At 38.0% G+C, this 22,020-nt stretch overlaps 1 protein-coding gene across 2 annotated transcripts in view; it reads right to left on the bottom strand.

Annotated features, from left to right (window-relative positions):
- Window positions 1-22,020, bottom strand: part of ARHGAP15 (Rho GTPase activating protein 15) — a 607,941-nt gene that overhangs the window by 216,679 nt on the left and 369,242 nt on the right. For both annotated transcript variants that reach the window (XM_001915565.6, XM_023622852.2), the window contains exon 12: window positions 12,163-12,261. In XM_001915565.6, coding sequence (XP_001915600.1) covers window positions 12,163-12,261 — 99 coding nt within the window. The remainder of the gene's footprint in view (window positions 1-12,162; window positions 12,262-22,020) is intronic.

Here is a 22,020-nt window from a genome sequence, read left to right as displayed (position 1 = left end):
GCTGAGATAAAAATTTAGACAGTAGTGAACGTTAGAGAAAGCCCACTGAAAAGGCTTGTGAGCCCGGGTATATCCAGATGTACATATCTACATCTAGGTTTGTAGATTAAATGTTACTACCTTACATTTGTATATTTGTTTTTGTAGTTTTAAATATGCTTTTCATAGACCTAAAAATATATCTTTAGTAAGATGTCCTCAGTTAGGGTAATATAGCTACCTTCCAGAACACACACACACACACCAGCACCAACCAGGCAATCTGCCAAAGTGTGGTTGCTGTGAAAAAGGTTTTGCTTTAGGGCAATAGCAAACTGGCTCTCCACCCCGCTGCCCTGTCCACTCCTCACCACATGGTTCTTTGCTGTATCCTTAACTTCCCCTCCCACAGTGAGGGAACATTTCTTCGGACTGTTTTATTGCCAATACATTTTTACTTTGTATGATGAAATGAAACAAGGGACTGGTTTCATTAGAAGGAGAGGTAAACAGAGCATTAATTAAATTTGCTGATGATACTAAATTGGGAGGAACTGTGGACATCTGTGAAGACAAAAGAATCATACAAATGGACTTAAGGAGTTTAGAAATACGAGCAGGAAATAATAAAATGAGATTCAGCCTTAAATAACGCAAGCTAATACATTTGGGAAAAGATAATGAGAAACATGGCTATTCAGTGGATGGTAGATGCCTGGAAAGTGGTGATGGTGAAAGAGACCTAGGGGGTGATAATGGGAAAAATTATACACAAACTTACAGGGAAGTAGGCACAATGCCTGGAGGTTTATATATAAAAGAAGGTAATTTTTTGAACCAGAAAGATGATAGTCTCACTCTTATAACACTGGTAGATCTCAAAAATATTATATTTAGCTCTAGTTAGTTGAATCCCTCAGGTTTATGAAGCAATGTAACACTATTTGTTGAGAAGCTGGTTTCTCCCCGTTAAGGATGAGAAAGTCTGTTTTGTCTGAAACCTGTCCTGAACACCAGAGTCATTGCTCTGTCTCTGCCCTGTCTTATCCTATCATAGACTCTTGCTAAAATGGTATGTCATGTAGATATGGATGTGGATGTAGATATTGATATGGATATAGATACAGGTCATACCACACTGCAAAAAATGAACAAACAAACATTTACTTTCATTTTTAAGGTAGTTTCTCTACCTTCTGGATAGTATGACTTATTATGTTTCAAGAGACACTTAATCACTATCCTCCTAGCGGTTCAATGACTCAGTATATAGGATTTGTTTCTCTAAGGATGGATGCATCGTTGGATGGATGAAAAGAAATCTTGGATAGTGCCCATCTAGTCATCCATTTAATCATCCATCATGAATTGAGCCCTTACCATATGCCAGTTTTGGTGTGCTAAGCACTGAGAAGACAAAGATGAACCATACTCAATCTCTAGACTCAAGTCCTCACGTTCTAGATGGGGAAACAGGTAATGAAACCAGCCACTATGGTTTCATGTAATAAGAGCTATATTAGGAGAAGCAAATCTGTCACTGAAACACTGTGGAGGGAGGGCTTAATAATGTTCAAGAGATCATGGAGGGGCAGTTGAGGATATGAGTCAGAGAATATTTCCTTGGAGAAGGTGACTCTTGTGCTATGTATGGAAGGATGAATGTGAATTTGGCAGATGGATGGGTAGGGAGAGGGTCTTTAGGGAGAAGGAACAGCATGTGGAAAGAATACTGGCCTTTGGAAAACTTCATGTAGTTGGTATTCCTGGAGCATAGGAAGCAGCTTATGAGGATATGAAGCTGGATAGTAGACAGAGGCCATATGCATCTTCTTTTTAATGGGAACAATTAGTGTGGAATTTTGTTTATCCTGATGGAGAAGAACCATTGGACCGTTCTAAGAAGGGATAACACAATCCTATTTGTATATAAGAGGAATAATGTTGACAGCATTAAGAAGGGTGGCCTGGGCAGAAATGAGAACAAAAGCAATGATATCAGTTAGGAGGTTTATCTCAACAGAACTTATGGGGACTCAATCAAGGCCACAAGAGGTGAAAGGAGGAATCAGATTCAAGAGCTAATAAGAAAGTAAAGACCATTAGACTTGGTGAATGATGCTGTCTGTAACGAGAGAGAAGAATCTAAGATGTCCAACATATTTCTTTTTAGGGCAATAGGGAAAATAGATAATGATGCCGTTGACTGAATTAAGGAATAGAGGAGAAGGAATAGTTTTGTGGGTAAAGTGATAAATTTAGTTAGAAAACGTTGAGCTTGAAGGGCCAGAGGAAAATTCAAGAAGGGTTGTTCCTAGACCTTAAGCCTGAGTGTAAGAAATAGCTTGAGGGTTCATTCTCATATAGGAACTGTCGGAGTCACAAATTAAATCCAGAGGAAATGCATTTCTGATTCTGTTAAATTCTAGGCCAAACACATGGACTCCAATATTATGCTATGCAACTCAAATACATGCCAACTGCCTACCTTCAAGAAAAAAGAAAAGCTTACTACAGTGATTACAATACCATCTGTTAGAGATATTCCAGTGTTCTGTAGGGAGACTAAAGAGTTAAGTTAGCCTAAATTGTCAAAAATGCAAAATGTAACAAGAAGAGCATCGTTTTTAAAACAAGAAAAACAATAATCCTATTTTAGTGATACTGGTGTATTCAAAGTCTTTATAGAGCTTTTGATAGCATCAGCAGACTTTAACTTTTTTCTGCTCTGCAGTAAATTTGGAGAAAATGAAATTAATATCCAATAGTAAAATCATGTCAGAATTTTGAGTATTGGTATCCTGTCTTCATTAGCTTCAAATTGATAGGTCTATATAACGACCACATATTTATTTCAAATTCTTTGACAGACTCTTTCAACTCAAAAAAGATATCATCAAATAAAAATTTCCTGAGATTTACATAGAAGATAAACACTGAATCAAGAAGGTGAGATGTTCAGAGAGAAGTGAACTAACACAGAGCAGTATCAACAGGGTATTACAAGTTGAATTAAAGGAAAAGATGTGGTGCTCAACTTTCTGTGTGGTTACTGGACCCAAGTCTACGCCTGACCATTCTCAGGCCTGTCATCTACTTACTAGTCATAGTTGCCATTCAATTACTTGATTAAAAACAGCAGGCTGTTGGTGTTGAAACCATGCCTAATGGGATAGGACTTCCTCTGATGAAAATGAGTAGAGAATTGATATTCTTTTAACTGCTACATGGTGAACTTAAACGGTGTATCCACAAATTGATGAGCACAAAATCTTTAAGGAAATGTAACTTCAATTGTTTAGCATAGCCGAGTATGGATGGAAAAGAATGATATCACATACAAAATGATATACTATCATCAGAACTGGTTTAAGTGTTTAAAAGGTAGGTTTGAAAACCATGTTATTCACTGCACATCATGCAGCTGACTCCAACCAATAACTGTTGGTCTTCGATCTGTTCAGTTTCAACCATGTGCAGGTATAGCAATGGTGTGCAACTTTCCAATGAAGATTTAAGCAATGTTGAATATAATTTGACCATTTGTTCTCATTTATTGAGAATCAATTATGTGCCAGGCACTGTGTGAGAAGTTAAAGACAGTTCCATGATTCCTATATGAAGGAGTACACACTGTACTGGAGGCAATATTTTAAATACTTTTCTTCTATAAGCTGTGCTTTCCTCAAGATAAATCTTGGGGCATTCTTATTTCCTTAAAAAGAGTGTGATTTTACATTTTGGGTCTTCAGTCTACTATAATCTGAGAACTCTTCCAGCAGTATCATTTCAGAGCTATTTTGGTTTTGCACAGTTAGTTTTTCTTCTAAAAGTGTCCTACCCTTGGTTTTTTTTTTTTTTGTTTGATTGTTTTTTCCTGAACTGAAAATAGGAAGTAGCTTGAAAAGTATAAAATTTGGCAAAAAGGATAAAACTAGCAAAGAAAAGATTATTTTGAACCCAAGAAAAACATTTCTAACTACACAGCCTGTTAGTCTCTAAGATAACCTCTCACAGAATTTAGAAAATCTCCAAGACATGAATCTTCTACGGAGATGAGTAAATTACTCTAAAATATCCTATAGAGGAAAATATGTCATATTCAATTATATAGACCTAGTTAGGTCTCCTGGAATCTGTATGTCTCTTTTATTATCTATGTAGATTAATGATTAATGCTTAAGTTGGACATACTTCATCTGAAAGTGTGAAAATTCCTTTGAAAAGACTATTTTTTCCACATATTTTAAAAGCGAATGTTATTCATTAGAAAACACACAAAAAGTATAATATTTTGCTCTCATTCATAGCTTCCTGAATTAATTTAACACTTCTTAATTGTCATAAATTTTTAAGCTCTAGGTAAATACCTATAAAATATAACAAAATATATAAAAATATAAATAACATATTGTACAGATTCTTGTTCAACCAGTGCACAACAGATTACTTCACAAAATGGAGTGACATTCTTGTGAAAGTTTTGATAATTTATTTTTTTTAACCAAGTGGTTCACATTATGCAGTAAGAATAAAAAAATTTCTGTTTTAAAACTACAAATCCATTTTTGAATCCCAGGGCAACAAATATCTGAAAATCTCTCACTGCCTTGTTATTATTATTATTTTGCTCTCGTTTTTTGAAAACCTGAAAGCTTTCCAAATGCATGTGATTTTTTTTTTTCAAATTTTGTAAACATTTGCTTCCAGGCTAAAACATCCTGCCAACTTTCAGCCAAGATTATTTTTATGGTTGAACTATCAACTTCTGAATATAGGGGCAATATAATGGAAGAACTCCCAGACCCAGAACTCCCATCATATAAATGACACTGCTATAGGATATATTAGAGTATTGCATCTCAACATGTTGAGGTGTTGCTTTATTTAAATCCTCCATCCACAATAAGTGGCTAATTTCCTAGGGTATTAATTTTGGCTCTGTTTCCTTCCAAGTGACTCCAAGGGAAAAGTATGTTAAGAACCTAAACTTTAGAATGGGGATGGGAGTGGGAGTGGAGGTTGGAAATTAGACTCAGGCTTTATCTGGGAAGAGATATTATTTATTCTTATGCATTCTGGACTGGAAAGTGTGGGAATATCCGCTGACTGATTTGACCAGAGCCACATTGCTGGATATGTTAGATAGCCTTTCTGGTTATTGAACTGCACATTTATTCCTACATTAACTTCTGTTATGTTTAAGCTCTCTTTTTGATAATGACTGTTGTTTATTGCTAGATGTAGATAAACTCTATTAAATGTCACTATTAAGAACAGTGAATTCGTTACTAACCAAGACTATTCACAGAACTTGTGCTCATTCAATGTAAGTTCGCTGTTCGTGGCAAGATTTAACTTACACGTGTTTTCTTGAGCAACCGTAACTTTTTCCAGAACAGAGAAGCAGGTATCAGGTAACTATGGCAGATATGGTAACTGGGTTCATCAGCCTGCCTTCTCTTCATTACAGACCTCACAGCCGTGCCCTTTTATCCACATTTGTTTTCTTAATTGTAAAAACAGCTTTTTTTCCTCTCTCCACCTTGTCATCTCTGATTTCTTTGTGTTGTCCTTTCCCAGTTTCTCTTTTATACTCTTGCTGGCTGTTTCCTGTTTACTCGTTTTTGATTTTGTCTTTCCCTCCAGCCCTGAGTGTGGCTTTCTTACAGACACAGAGGCCCCAGCATGACTACCCCAAAGAGCCAATTCCAACTTGGACCCAGCACAACACTATGCTGTCAGGAAGGTGGCTGTCGTTGGGTTGCATTAAAACAAAACAAAACACCAAAACACTGAACTGGGCTTAATTTTAACTCAGAAGTAAAAACTAAGGAAAATCCACTACAAACTTTCATGGAGCTTCTTTGAGGATCATCTCTATTGTAAACGCATACAGATGCCTAACTTTAGGCAAGAAAAGCAAGCACTTAAAAAAAAAAAACAAGCAACACATAGGTCAGTGCCCTCAGAAACATTTTTGCTCTGTCCACAAATATTCTCTGGGGAAAAAGAAAAAGCGCTTATCTTAAACTCTTAACTTTTTTTGAGCATGTAATTTTTATCAGTTTGTTTTGTTTCTGTTACTTTTTTTTTTTCACTCACTGCTTATAAAACTAGCAAGCAGAAGTCTCTCTGGAACAAGATAGAATCATAAAAGTTTTCAAGAATCTCGTCACAAACTAAACAGTACAAATTGCACATTCTTCATGGAAGTATCAGGCTTTAGTGCGTGCCTGGATCCAACTATAATACATTATCCCAAAGTGGGAAAGAATGAACAGTACAAAATTAGCAGAACTGGGAGCAGAGATTGTCTAGTAAAGGCAATATGATCTGTACTTTAGGGGCCTGGTTCTCCGGCAATGGGAAAAGACTACGTAAAGTTTTATTTTTGCAAGCGAACACTTGGTGGGATGTCAAGAGGCAAACGAGTGCACTGAGTTGAGCATCAGGAAAACTATTAGCAAGGATAATGCGTGGTGTGTCTTATCACAACAGCTATACTACCATCATACCTTTTATTTATATAATAAATACATCCACGTGCAAGCCTTACCTATTATACAAATACAACATATCTAGTAAATATCCACATATTTATGCAAATTCCATGTTATGAATTTTTATGTGTCAGGTAAGTATATTCCTGAGTAGGTGTATAACCACGCCTCCTTATGATATTAAAAAATATGTCCAAGTAAACATTCACACAATTAGAGAAATAGATTTCATTTATAATGTCACAGGCTTGTTAATGTGACATTCCCTCAAACTTCAAGTAACAGCAGAAGGATTACCAAAAAGAAACAGTTAAGGTATAATAATAATTTTAGCCATTCTGTTTCCAAGTTGCTATAATCTACCCAAAGATAACTAATTGTTCAAAGTAAACATTCCATTCCAACCACAAAAGGAATCCATTACACAAACATATAATTCACAGTCATTTTTAGTGGGTTGTAAACAGTTTGGAATGAGCATAAAATGGGACAAAAATCAAAGTGAGCATTTTGAAATGAAAAAGTGTTTGCTACAAAAGGTCAGTCCCTTTGCTTGGCAAACTATGTAGAAAAGCCTGGGAAAATGCTGATCACACAAGCAATGAGGGAATTTTAAAGCCAACAGCCTCCTTGTTTCTTTAAACAGACATCGGAACCTATAACTGGATCCTGTCAAACAAGCGACAGCAAAAAAATATAACAGCTGCTAAGAAGTCAAGTTGAGAGATAAAGTTTTCGAGGCTAAGGACCTTCTCAGAAGTAGACTAAAGGTCTTTCTTAAATCTTTAAGGAAGGTTATGGATTCCAGGGTGGCTTTTAGGCACCGAGTCAAATATGTAACTTTGTGTATCATTCTTGTCATAGAATTCTGTGTTCCAGAAAAAAGAAAGAGAGGACAAACTTGTTGACTAGCATCTGCTGAGGCATTCTACAAAGTAGCTGATAGCTGGAATCATCAAATTTGGAAGACCTGGTATCATTTATTTTTAGTTGTGATTTCTATAAAAACATATACAATTTACTATCTTAACCATTTTTAAGTGTACAGTTTAGAAGTGTTAGGGACATTTACACGGTTGTGCAACAGATCTCTAAGTATCCTTTTAATGCTGTTAAATAGTTTGGGGGCATATTAACAGAACTGGGACTCATGGAGGAAGAATGTGTCGTTAAACCATATTCTAAATGATGAACGCCAATCCAAATGAAAATAAATTTTTTTTAAACCAGTCCTGTTTTCTTATAAACAAAAGTATATTGGATGCATAAAAATATGTTTAGGGTAGAAATATGTTCATTCATTTAGTTAACTCCACTACTATATAAAAGAAGTCTTCTGCAGTGGTTGGTATTGTAGGGTAGAAAAAGGATTTGTTTACCATTTAAGGGATGTCTTTTTGGATATTTCACACCAAGTGACTCCTTATATTGTATTGTTACAATGTGTCGAGAAGATAACCTGGGAAATAAGGCCAAATTAAACTTATCCTAGTCTTAACAGGAGGCTAAAACCACGCAAGTAGGTGTTCATTATTGGGTGTTTATTACTTCATTTTAAAAAATGTTTACAGAAAAATTGTATTATTTAAGGAATAGAACATGATGATTTGATATGATTACTATAGTCAAGGTAATGAACATATCATCTCCTCACATAACTACCAACTTTTTTGTGCTGATGCGAGTGCCTGAAATCTATTCTCTTAGCATATTTCCAGTATTCAATATAGTATTTTAACTATAGTCATCAAGCCGGACATTAGATATTTAGACTCATTTATCCTATGTAATTGCAACTTTCTGCCCTTTCACCAACATCTCCCCATTTCCCCCATTCCATGCTGTGTCATTTTTAAGCAGACAAACTTCCCCTACTTTTAAAAAAATTATTATTGCAATGGGTATGCTCTTTTCCATTATCTGTTCTTTACTTTCATAGCACTTGTCACAGTTTGGGCTTTTTGTGTGCCTACTTTTGTCTAATGTATTATATTCCTTCTAGTCTCAGCGGGTAGTACGGAGAATGACACATAGTCGGCACTAAATAGTTACCTGTTGCACAAATGCAACAAACACTTAGTGTCTGTTACTTTGTTCAATCAAAATTTATTGTGTGCTTACAATGCGTCAGGTACTGTGTACAGCTCTTTCCAAATAAAGGACGTTCACAAAGAGAAGTCACTCAGTTACGTGTTCTGATAAAAAGAACTATGGACTAAGGTCTGCATACGAATTACATCAGTTTAGGCTCTATGCTTTGTTTAGCTCAAATCTTCTAGGCCCTTGTCTCTAAGAAATACAAGTGGCCCTATTTTTAAGTAAGCAGTTTCTGCACACTTTTGAGGTCATCATAAACTACACAAAGTATTCTATAAAGCAGTGAAAAACGGACTTCTCACTGTTTAGATCTACATACCACCAGTATGTCACAGTGATTCCCGCTACATGCTTGTTCCCCGAAACCTCAAAACAAAGTGCCAGATGATCTCATGCTTTTGGTCACTTTACCACATGTATTGAGCTTAGCTGAACAATGATTCCATACTTTCGCAGATTGCTTTGGAAGAAGAAACATAAGTTGAGTTTCCATTGGCTACTTACAATAGCTCACATACATGGTCTGCAAGTATAAAGACAAGGGAGAACGAACCACTTGGAAGAGCTTTAAAGACTAATATGCTCCTTTGCAGTTTTCTCTCCAAGTTTTGTGTGTATTTTCTAGGCTGAGCAGACAATATCTGAAGCCACAGAAATAACTTTAATCTAGTTGTAACAGTTGGTAAGGAGAAGAATGTTCTGGTGGTTTAGAGGAATAAAGGAAACCAAATCAAGATAAGGAAACATATTAAACAGGTTATTCACTAAATTGGTTTACGTTCGGCACACTAACAGATTTTCTTCTAGGCATGTCCAAGAGATGCAAAATTTAAAATGTAACAAATACCACCTTACCAGGGATGAATGAAGAATGCATCTTGTGTGGGTGGAATTTCCCTGGGGAGACTACAAGAGCATGAGCAAATTAGTTCTGCCAGGGCAAATAACCGAATGAATGAATGAATGAATGGATGGATGGGTGGATGGATGAATAGATGAATGAATTAATAAATGGTGAGATTTGCCTTCCTGACATTGTTTCATTTGGAATCAAGCATGTAAGAAGCATTGTAAAAAATATAGCTATGGTTTATAAATGATTTTTTTAAGGCAGAGGGAAATAGTCTTAAGAAAATAAGAGAGAAAGGAAACAAATCTTTTTTATAACAGCCAATGTGCTGCTGTACTGAGTATTGAGGCCATTTCCCTAAGACTGCAAGAGTAAACACACAGTTTTCATTAAATGTGCCTTTCCCATAACTGATCCGTAAGCATTTCCCATGACTCTGCAGTTGAGCATCTTGGCTGGAAGAGGAGCTGGCCATTAGAACGAGGGCTCTAGATATGCCGAGTCCCAGCCGTGCTGAGAGACTTGGCACCTTTATAGGCTACTTCCCAACACCAACCCCAGCATAAAATGTCATCAGAAGCCTGCATAAACAGTGGATTTAGAATCACATAAATTATTTCTTTCCTAAGGTGCTTTATGCCAGAATTTAGTAAAAACAACACTTTGAGTAAATAGAATTGGCATATAAATGTAAGAATATTAATCCAACAAAATGATCATAGAAAAATATAATCAAAAGTACACACTCATAAATCTTGCGATGATGTGAAAGGTTTGCCTTGTGCCTCTGAATTTTTATTGAACATTTCCATAGAGTTCCTTTGAGCTGACACTGCCAAAGTGCTGTGAATTATCAGTTGCTTTGTGGAACTGTAGTCTTTGAGTTTCATTAAAATGCTTAGGAATTATTTTAATAATCATATATGTGATTAGCGCCTGTCTAGTGCTGGATTTACAGATTCATTTTGGGAGTAAACATTGGAAAAATAAAATATAATGCCAAATACGATTGCTCCTGTCAGCAAAAAATACTGCCTTATTTTATTAAAAATCACCAACAAAATGCAATGAACAAAAGATGCAGTTTCTATTTATAGATGTTTTCTCCTTTATAGTCTTAAGGTATCTGTACTCCACAAGGCTGTATCTAGCAGTTTTCATCTTGTCTGGGGTGTGTACAAAATAGAGAGCTACAGATCCGTGTTTCATATGTGCACACATCTTATTATGGACAGCTTCTCCCAAAGTCCTATTTGGATTTTAGCTCTAACATACAGTGCTCACACCATCAGAACTGAGTATTTCTAAGTGAAGGAAGATTTTCTGAAAATGACGATAATTTAGCTATTGGCAATAATAACATTGTAACGTTCTCAGTGATCCATTTTTGGCTTTAAGTACTTATTAAATAATACTTATTCCTAAAATATGTACTTATAAAACTAAATGAGATGACAACATGCAATAAAAACACATTTCTCTCTAAACTCCAGTTGACTTCTCTCCTTACAGATACCTCTCCTCATGTTCATTCTGTTTTTACTGTTTTCCCTTCTTTCTCCGAACTCTCAGCTCTTCTGTCTGCTGCGTTGATATGCTTTCCCCCAAAGCCACTATCTTCATCGACCTTCCCTACCCACTCGTCCCCTTCTTGTTATTCTCTCATTCCCTACCGATATGGGAATAACAGGATCCCAGGGCTGTCCTTACAGTATAATTAAAGTATGAATTTCCAGGAGTTGGAAATTGCAGACCATTTTTATTATGCTTCTATAATAAAGCCAGGTAACATTGAGAGAATTAAAATGGCTTTTTCCTAGCAGATAACTTGGTAAAGATTTTTTCCCCTTGGTTCTATTGTTTTAAGAAACTGGGAGCTGAAAATGGGAATAGACTCACCAATTCTTTTTCTGAAAACATCTCTATCTTTTACATGATATATATCCCCCTAGATCCTGGGAATATGTTGTAAACTTGTAACAGATGGTGATGAAGCTTCACATTTTTATACAATACATTTTTTGAGATTCTGCATCTACTATATGTACCTTCCAGGGAAAATGACCTTGAATGAATAAAGTCATAGTTTGAAGGAAAAACACCCCAAAGGTAGACTAGCATAGAAATGATGAGTCAATTGGGTTTTGTTTTGTTCCCTTCAGTAAAATGAAATAATTTTAGATGGAAAACAGAATGTTGAAATACAGGAATCAAAGGTCATCTTCACACCAGAGGTGTATCTGTTAATTGTCCCAGGAAAACCAGTTGGCTGGATTCTGTACTGAACAGAAACGTGGGGAAGATGGAATATCTCTGTTTGCAAGTAGGAATGCTATTTGCTTCACTTGGGTAATGTTGGGGGCTTACCAAAAACTGTTCTGGCACAACATCTCCCAGCATGAATGTTAGGAGGGTTCTAACACTGTGAGTGCTGATATTTTATGAATGTTTTATCACTGGCTTGAAAACAAGAAGTTTGCAATTGAATCAACAACATGGCAGACAGACAAAATATTAAAAAAAAAAAAAAAAGAACAGTAGTGGGAATTACCGATGTCCCTATTGTAAAAACAAACTGAAGTTAATAAGAAACTTGATCCTCTTAACCGATTAACAAAAGTCAAGTTTTAATTGCATGGCTTCCCAGACAACTCAAGTGATGCTGTTAACTTGAGCATTGGTTGTTTAGGGGGTGCAGTAATGGGGGAAATGGCTGCATATTCAGTTACCCACCTCTTTTTTCGACAGCTTCAATGCATTGCTTTACAAACCGTGGAACTGTGGAATTTTCACGTTCACACACTGTGTGCAGATGAGAGCCAAAAATTTGATCTGCAAAAGAAACAAAGATGAGCTTCATTAAAATCCAAGCTTGCGTTGTTCTTTAATTTGATTCTGTTTCCGTATCCACTGCATGCTGAAATCTGCATCTTGCATAGGAATCGATTTTTTGCTTTAATTCCAAAGTGTCTATTGCAGACACACAAAGACCATAGCTCCCGCCTTTATGGAACAGGACTCTGGCCCCAGAGAAAGAAAACTAACACTCCGCCATTGATTAGGTAGGGATGACTGAGTAAGTTATAGTCTCTCTGGGCTTAACTTTGCTGTCTATAAAAAAAAATGACAAGGAATTAAGAAAACTTCTATAAAATAAGTAATCTTAGCAAATTGGCGTCCTGAGTGTTTTAGAAGAAATTCATCAATAATCATCAAAATTATGACTTTATCAGTATATTTAGAAGATTCATTCTGTGGCTCAATGGTGTTTGAAGAGGCAAGTTCCAGGAGACTTACTCGGAAGTGAATTTCTTAACATTTCTTGTGCCTCAAATGCTGTTCCTCTTCTCTAATCTAAGTATCCCCTTTCCCTTAGGGCTCAGCTCAGACTGCACTTTCTCCACAAACTCTTTCCTCCCTGTCTCAGCTTTATGTCTCCTGTAACATAGGTTCTTTGGTATACCAGTTCCTCAGGTTGTTATTAGGCAATTAGGGGAAAGGGCCTGTGATCAAAATGGTTTAGCAATGCTGAGTTAAACAAAGTTCACCAGGTTTCTTTCCTGTGTATTTATTTTTAGGGCCCGTGACATGCCAACGTACACTGGGAATCTCCAGGAGGGGCTGGAGGATGCACTATTTTCCAAGCTTTTGAGACAAGATCCTCTCATTTCAAAGTGCATTTCTCCAGACTACTGTTTGTGAGACACACTCTGTGAAATCCTAGCCTAGCCCCCTTATTTGGAACATGATTTATGCTACCTTGCACTGTGTATTTACATTTATAATATATGGAATGTGTTTTCTTGAAGCAGATTCTGAGTGGCTGCATCACCTGTGTGTTCTTACGGTCACCAGTGCTTACAGCCCGTAGGATTCACCTGTGGATTTTCTTTTTATTGTGATAAAATATACATGAAATAAAATTTACCACTTTAACCATGTTGATATGCACAGTTCAGTGGCATTAAGTACATGCACATTGTTGTGCAACCATCAGCACCATCCATTTCCAGACTTTTTAAAGCAGCATAGATGTTTATTACTGATAATGAAACAAATATTTAGTAGGTTCAAGGGCTTCGCATCTTGCTCAGAATGAAATTATCCCTATCACAACTTCCAAGGCAGTACGCGATCTGACCTTCCACCAGTTCATTGATTTCGTTTGCCTCTCCCTCTTCTCTCCCCCTCATTACTTGCCTGCAGCCACTGTGTCAACATTGCTGATTCTTGTCCACACCAAGCACACTTCTGCCTCAGGGACTTTGCACTTATTATATCTTCTACACAGAACTCTGTTACCCTAGGTCTTTAATCAATGGTCACCTTCTGGTGGGTCACCTTCCCTACCCACCTTTAAAAAAAAAATGGCGACCACTGCCATTAGGAACTCCTCAGTCAGCTTGCCTGCCTTACTTTCCCTAGAGCACTTATCTCCACCTGACTCATTAGACTGAGGTGTTTACTGGTTTGTTCCTTCTTTTACTTAGAGTGCAAAACCCAGGAGAGTAAAAACTATATCTATTTCCTTTATGGTCGGGTCCCCAGTAACTGTACAATGTTTGACATATACAAGAAGTTCAATAAAAATTTATTGAATGATTGACTGTAAGACATCATCTTAATCATCAGTGGAGGTCGTCTATAAATTAAAACAAATATTTGTAACAGAATTGAGGAGAAAAACATAAAATGCAGCATAATAGAATGCCCAGTGATATATTATTATAAAGGGGTAGTCAAAATAGAGTGTGGTCAGACCTCAAGGAAGTCACAATTTTCAACCATTTCTTATAAAAGGTGATGGCTTGATTTGGGGACTATTCAGCGGGGGGTGGGGGGGGGGAAGTAATTAAGGCTAAAACACCAATAATAACGTACTCCAATATGGAAATGTGTACTTCGATCCAAGAGACAGAAAGAAAATAAGCTCAAAACACATCAAAATAGTGTAGAGAAGTGGGAAATAATCATGACTATTCTCTTTGATTACTTCATCAAGGTACAAAGATTTGTTCAAACAGTGAGTCACCACTATAAGAAAGAATAACATAAAATATTATTTAAGAAAAAGAACTCAGAACTTCAGGTCAAATAAGTTTAACTGACTAGAGATTATAGTCAGGAAGAATTGCCATAAAGTACAAACCTTTTAGTAGAAATTATAATTCAAATCAATTTCACAAATATTTATTATCTTCTATCTTTATAGCAATGAGGTAGGCATATTAGACTGTAAAAAAGAAGCCAAGAAGTTTATAATCTTGTAAGGGTTAACAGAAGTATTCAAATAATATGCAAAAAAGAACATAGCAGGTGTCCTAAAAGGTACTGAGTACTAAGAAAGATGTCCTATAGCATAGGTCTTTTTGTGACATTTAGTGCAGATGTGTTGCACGTGTGTGTGTGTGTTTGTGTGTGTGTGTGTGTGTGAGAGAGAGAGAGAAGTTTACAAGATGGAGGGCGTTTAAGAAAAATAGATTTATCCTGAACGAAGTGGATGTTCAAATCTGGAGAGAGCTTTTTTCTTTTGATAGGTAGATACAGGAAGATAGAGATAAAGGCATTCTAGGACATTTACTTTTTCATTCATTAAGTTATTTGTAAAAGAAAATCCTGAGTGTCTGCTCTGTAGCAGGAACTAGGAAAGGCACTGGTAATACATTAACCAAGACTCAGTCCCTACACTCTGAACAGTCCTCCTCCAGTGGGGGCAACATATAAGTAATCAGGTAAGAACCATTCATCGTGAAAAATGCTATAACTGGGGAAGCACCAATGCAATGGGAGCACCTGGTGGGACACCAGACCAAACTTGAGTGCCCAAGGAAGACTTCCCAGAGAAGAACTGAATCCCCGAGGATAAGTAAGACTTAAATTGATCAGGTAAGATGGGGGGACAAAAGGGTGTTTGGGTAAGATGGAGGAGAGGGAAGCAAACACAAGAATAAAATTGAAAAGCAGATGTTTGTGGTCAATATTTGAAGAGAAGGTGAGGAGTGGAGACAGCAAATAGACTCTTCTGTAAAAGTTTAGTGGTGGGGATTAATTAATTATAAGAGAAGATGAGAAGGATTTTGAGTTGGGGTAGATAGAGAGAATTTCAACTGCAGGGCATTTTCAATTGTCATAATGCTCTGGAGCGGGTGAGGGGCACTACTGGCTATTTTCAGTTGTTACAAGGCTAGAGGTGGGGGAGGTGCATTACTGCCACTTACTGGGTGGTCCAGGCAAGTGCAGGCAATCCCTCACAGGGAAAACCATCCCTCCCTGACTGCCAGGAGCACCCTGGTGAGAAAAGGGCCGAGATGTATTGAACTTCATTAGAAAGAAGGGGATGTTTGCTTCTGCTAGTTGCCAGAAAAGCCAAAAATTTTCTTCTCACTTCTACTTCTCTTTAAACTGGGTGTACTCACCCAAGAAGGCATGGCTGATAAGGTAAGGACCTAGCCCTCCACGTGAGCCTGATTATATCACAGGTGGTTATGTGGCCCAAGCTGGACCAGTACAAGTCTTCTTCCAAACAAATGTAGAATTGGGATACTAAAGATTGAGGTGGCTAGCTCCAGGGATCTGAATTAGACATTGAGGGCCAGGAGGCAGCTATTTGGGGAGATGGCCATGTGCAATGGGTGAGTTGGCACAGGAACTAATTTGCAGAGAGGTGAATGAAACAGATACACCTCAGCTCCTCACTCTCTGATGCCTGACTCCAGGCACCATATATCCTTGCCACGGGGTGCATTAGAAATTAGAACGAATTTCTGCCTAATGCAAACAAATAAACTCGACTAGAACATGGACATAACCTTGTCCAGAAGGTTTCAAGAAAAGGCTTAAAATCGCAGTAGAAAAGGCCAGACTTGGCAGAATAGCTCAATGAGATCCACTGTTACAGATGACACTGGTTAGGAAGAGTATGGTGGATGTCTATTGGTTTTGCTGGCCCTGTAACTATTCTCCTATCCTCTTGTATGAGTACCCTGATTTTCCTTTGGAAATGATACGATTCTCTTTTTGCTGCCATTTGTTTTGAGTAGAGCTGACTCCATCACCTCCAGCTTCAGGGATAAACACGCATTTCCTCTCCCTGACCACAGTAATTGGTTCAGCCAAGAACACGTAGCCTAAGTGGAACTAGTCAAGCAAATCCCGAGGCTTTTTCTAGTGCTGCTGGGCAAGAAGAACCCTCTTTCTATAGGAGTTGGTAAACTATGAGGATATGAGTCTGAGCTTCCAGAAGTTATGTTGCCACCTTCTGGAAAGATATACTGGAGAATTAAGCCAACAGAGTGGAAAACAGAGCTGAACAACAGAGGAGATAAAGATTTGATAGCATTTTGTGCCCCTAGATCCTGTCATGCTTGAAGCTATCCTTGTCCCTTGAACTTTTCAACTAAGTAGTCCAATAAATTCTATTCTTACTTTTGCAGTTGGGCAAGTTTTTATCAATTACAACTGAAAGAATCTTGACTACAATATTAACTTTCAACATAAAATGGTGAATTACATAACTTAGAGAGGATGAGGATGCACATGAAATGACTGCAAAGTAAAAAGTGATATTCAAAGAAAGTAAATCATAGAGATTTAGCTAAAATGTCATTGGCAAATTTTAGGGCTGTTGGAGGATTGCCACCCATCTGTAAATCTGATACAGTGCAGAATTTGGTACACCAAGGAGGACCATTCAATGATAGAGATGTGTTTGAACCCCAGAACCTTCTATCTTAAAGTAGTGTAAGGAAAAGGGGAAGGGGAGAGAAGGTATTCTGTTTTCTTGGCAAGCATTAATGAACTAGCTTTTGCCCCCTAAACTTCCACACCTGTTGTCCTGGCATAACAGTAAGGATTATTTCCGCTTTCCCCTTCCTTATGGTATTCCAAAAAGGGAGCAGTCCCAGAACCCTGAGCTCCCGACTCCCCACCTATATTCCCATCTGTGGGCTCACTAGTAATCCTTTCTTCCTCTCTTAACATCTTTTTGTATTTAGAAAACACCTCTTGCTAGGAATGCCAATATTTTTGGAATATTCTGCAAATGCCTATGGCCTTGGCTAGTGTGATCATTATATCTTCGTTCTACTGCTTCAGCACTCATACCAGGGGTGGCAGGCAACACATTGGTTGGAGAAAATCCATTTTCTGCAATTTTTCTTTGAAAGCATCTTTTGGTGAGAAAAACAAATAGACCTTCCACATGACTGCACTTATAAATCATGTTGTTTACATAATGAATTAGAGTTTAACTAGGGACTGGTGGTTTTTAATCTTTAAGCTCTCAAACTTTTGACCGATTTAGTTAGTTCATCAGCATAACCAGGTTAAGTCTCCCAGATTACAAATTAGCTTCATTCTCTCTCATCTCTGCTATATATTTTTTGACAAATTATAGAACGAACACCCAGTAATGGGATCTTTGTCAGTTAGATTCCAAATGAATCAAAACTACGAGGAAAACTACTCAATAGAGGCAGTTAAATGTTCAAATAATGTGACGGTGTTATCATCATTTACCCAGGGAGACAGTCTCCACATGCTTTTCAAAATGATGTTATTCTGCTTTCAGGACAGAGGACCATTGAAGCTACTCTAATAAATTTTAAAAAGGAAAAACAAATCACCTAGTGTAGTTCACTTACTGTAGCAAAGAATATAGACCAGTACAGAAAACAATAACCACAAAGTGACCTGCTCAGCCACGCACACACACAGACACATATCAGATAATTATTTTGGTCATAAGGTATATTGGTTAAGGTTTTTGGCTGCAATAGAAGAAAAACCCACTGTGGCTATCTTAAGCAAAGAAAAATTTATTTGAATGATAGTGAGGGATGGGAGTGGGAGAGAACTCAGAGAATTTACTGGGAACTCATAGTAATTTGTTAGTTACTCAAAGAAACTACTGGAGTCTGGGAGATGAGCCTTGGAGATATTTAAAAGCGAAGTTGCTTAGGAGATCCATGAAAAAAGAAGCAGGGAATACAACAAGTGTCTTGGAACTCTGAGAGCTGGGTCACGATGCTAATTTCATCGCCACCCCCACCACCAGCACTGTCATAATGACTCCTATTCATCAACTGCTCAAGATTTGAAGTTCCTGTCGAGGGCCTCATTGGCTGAGATTATGCTAAAAAAAATGAGTCAGGATTAGAAAAAAATATAGCCTTTGCAGCTGCCATTGTAGGTAGTATTCACTTGAAATTCTCCCTCCAGAATGCCACACATATGGGCAGATCATTTCCCAATAGGTTGCTTCAAGGGAGGGGCAGAGGACACTGGAGGACACAAGTAATATTCTCAATATGGGTAATTTCAGCAACTGAACTGAATTTATCTTTCCATCGTAAACTGTAAGCGACAGTTGGTTTTCCTTTTGAGAGTATATTTCCAGACCAAAACTTTTAGATTGCCTATCAAGGAGTCCTGTTTCTACTCTTTTATATTTTCTCCACTTCCATCCTCACCACCTTTTCTTCTTCTCCTTTAAAATATTCACCCTATGAGCCTCCATCATGTAACTTTCCCACAGCTTTACAGAGAATTTTTGGAGAGATGGGTGATTTAATTAAGTACTGTAGTTTACCAATGGCTTATGTCTTTGAATTACGATGCAGAAAAATACACCTAATGCTCAAAGGCTACTGAATTTCGTCTATCTTAAGTGCTTCAGAAGGTACTGCATTATCTTATGATGCCTCAGGGATTTGATGAAAAATATCAGCTACTGCTTGTTGGTATACAGATATCAAAAATTGGGCTGATTCTCTGCTGAATCGCTAACATATACTGGAAGTAAATCTTTCTTGTTGCCTTGTGTACTTGTGATTTTTTTTTTCCCCTAAGAGGCAAGTACAGGAAAAGCTTAATTATTTTAACTTTTAAGTAGTTTGGAATCTAAATAAATAGGAGTTCTAAATATATACACTTCTGTGTATAGTTTCCCCCCACATGTTTACTCATATTTTTGTATCTCATCTAACCTAACAGATTTTAAAGTCCCTGGGGGATAATGATAGTATCTACTCTGGAAAGACTGGCCTGGAGGAGATTTGCCTCCAGCCTGTGGAAAAGATCTCCCCAAACAAGGGTAGGCTGTGGTCTGCAGCTTCCGACTGAAGTTGGACAGTCTCTGGCAGCGGGAGCATCCTTTGACAAGAGCAGCCCAAAGATGAATTTCCAGAACAGGCCAGCTGCCATCCAGACAGAATGGTTGAGTTCTTCCCCAGCCCTTTCCATTTTTTTTCCTTCTTCCCTTTTCAAGCCTCCAGGGGTCTCCACTTTTCACAATTTCACCCTCAACCACAAACAATATTTCTATGAAGTACCCTTTGGTCCCTTCTTTTAGCTTGTAAACTCTCATGGAACTAGATCTCAACTCAGTTTTGGTCCATTTAATGCAATGGACAGTTTGGTGACTTTATCAGCCAGGAAGAAATTTCTGTCTTAAATGAAGAGTTTATTAACCCAAATGGAACAACGAGTATAAAATTTTTCTATACTTGTCGACTCTAGGCAGCAACTTTGTCATATATTTCTCCCTCTCTCTGCTTACCCAAAGCAGCACAACATACAAATAAAAACATATACACACACACTCCCCCACACACATATGTGCACAGAATCACAACAATATAGAGAATGGTTTGACCAAGTGAATATTTCATGCATTTTTATACATCCATTTAATCTATCTATCCCTGAGTATTTTCAATGCCTTCTGGGGATGGAATAATGAATACAAAACTCTCTGTCTTCACATAGCCTATGTAAATGGGGAAAGCAAACACATAGACACATTAATATATAATATAATGTCAGATGGTGATAGGTGCTGTGAGAAAATAAAGCAAGGCAAGGAGACGGAGCGCTAGTGGGAGGTGTTGTCAGGGAAGACATCTTGAGGCAATGGCGTTGAGCAGAGAAGTGAAAAGAAGCCAAAAGAAGTGAAGGCGTGAGCCATGCCAATGCATAGGGAGAGCATTCAATCAGAGGAGCAGCAAGTGCAGAAGGCTGTGGCATTCAGTGGGGTGTGTTAGAGGAGCATCAGGAGGCCTGTGTGGCTGGAGTGAAGTGACAAATAGCAAGTATGGTTGAGGATGAAACTGAAAAGGTAGGCTGGGGGCCAAAGCAGGTAGGAATCTATAGGTGGAAGGAGAGACATTAGATATTATTCTAAGTATGATTTTATTCTAAGTAATTGGAGATTATTGAGCAGAGGAGTGACATAATGTGATTTATGTTTTTAAATGAATCTTCTAGTTGCCATGTGGAAACTATATTTAAGAGGGTCAAGAAAAGAAGCAGAGGGGCCTGCCCTTGGCTGAGTGGCTGCACACTCTGCTTTGGCAGCCTGGGTTCAGGAGTTTGGATCCCAGGAGCCGACCTACTCCACTCATCAGCCGTGCTGTGGAGGTATCCCACATGCAAAATAGAGGAAGATTGGCACAGATGCTAGCTTAGGGTTAATCTTCCGCAAGCAAAAAAAGAGGAAGATTGGCAACAGATGTTAGCTCAGGGTGAATCTTCCTCACCAAAAAAAAAAAAAAAAAAAAAAAAGAAAGAAAGAAACAGAGAGGCCAGTTGGGGGCTGGTGACATATTTCAAGGAGGGATGATAGTGCTTAGATAAGGGAGGTAACAGTGGAAGGGACTAAAAGTGGTTGAATTTAGACAAGTGGTGTGGTTGCATGCCTGGGAACTGAACCCAGACAGCTGAAGTGGAGCGTGCCAAACTTTAACCACGAGGCCATCAGGGCTGGCTCTAGAATATATTTTTAAGGTGGAATTTGCTGATGAGAGCAGAAGAGACAGAGTAGAACAGAGGGTGACTCCAGTTGGGAAACGGCAGTGGTATTTCCTGAGGAAGAGAATGTGAGAGTGGGGAACCAAGGGTTGCTCTAGATAAATGTAAGATGTCTGCCAAAAATCCAAGGAGATGTCAAATAGGCATTTGAATATGCAGGTCTGGAGCTTCCAGGGTCTGGAGTTTCCAGAGTCTGGAGTTTGAAGCTGAAGTTTTAAGTTTGGAAAGCCAACAGATGGAATTTGAAGCCATGAGACTGGACCATTTCGACCTTGGAATATTTGAATAGTGCCTAGTAGTCTGAGAAGCAGAATGAAAAGAGGAGAGAAGTCCAAGGACTTGACATAGGAGGAGCCCAACATTGTGAGGCTGGCAAGAGGAGTCGGCTCAAGCAAAGGAGCACCCAGTGACATGAGAGTTTCCACAAGAAGGAACAAAAAATTGTAAATCATTAGGGGTTCTAAAATCACTGAAGGACTTCATGTCCTGCTTTCCTTCCTACCCCTTTCCAGGCAACAACTTGCCTGGAAGTAGAGGTGAGTCAGATGGTCTCTAGTCTACCAGATACAGCTCACAGTCCAGTTGGAAGATATCAAAATAATCAAGTAATGAAATTATACTTTGGAGATAAGAGAAGAGAGGACTAATGAAGAAGACAGGGATGGCTTCATGGAGTTGGTAACTTTGAGCTGGAAGAGCAAAAATGAATAGAAGTTTACTAGGTGAAGGATGTGGAAAAGAATACTCAAGGTGAAGGAAACTACACAGTAGAACAAGACAAAT

Source organism: Equus caballus, chromosome 18 (assembly GCF_041296265.1).
Source record: "Equus caballus isolate H_3958 breed thoroughbred chromosome 18, TB-T2T, whole genome shotgun sequence".
In the NCBI taxonomy this organism is placed as follows: Eukaryota; Metazoa; Chordata; class Mammalia; order Perissodactyla; family Equidae; genus Equus; species Equus caballus.
Note: the sequence above shows the minus strand (reverse complement) of the source record. Positions and strands in the feature narration are given on the sequence as shown.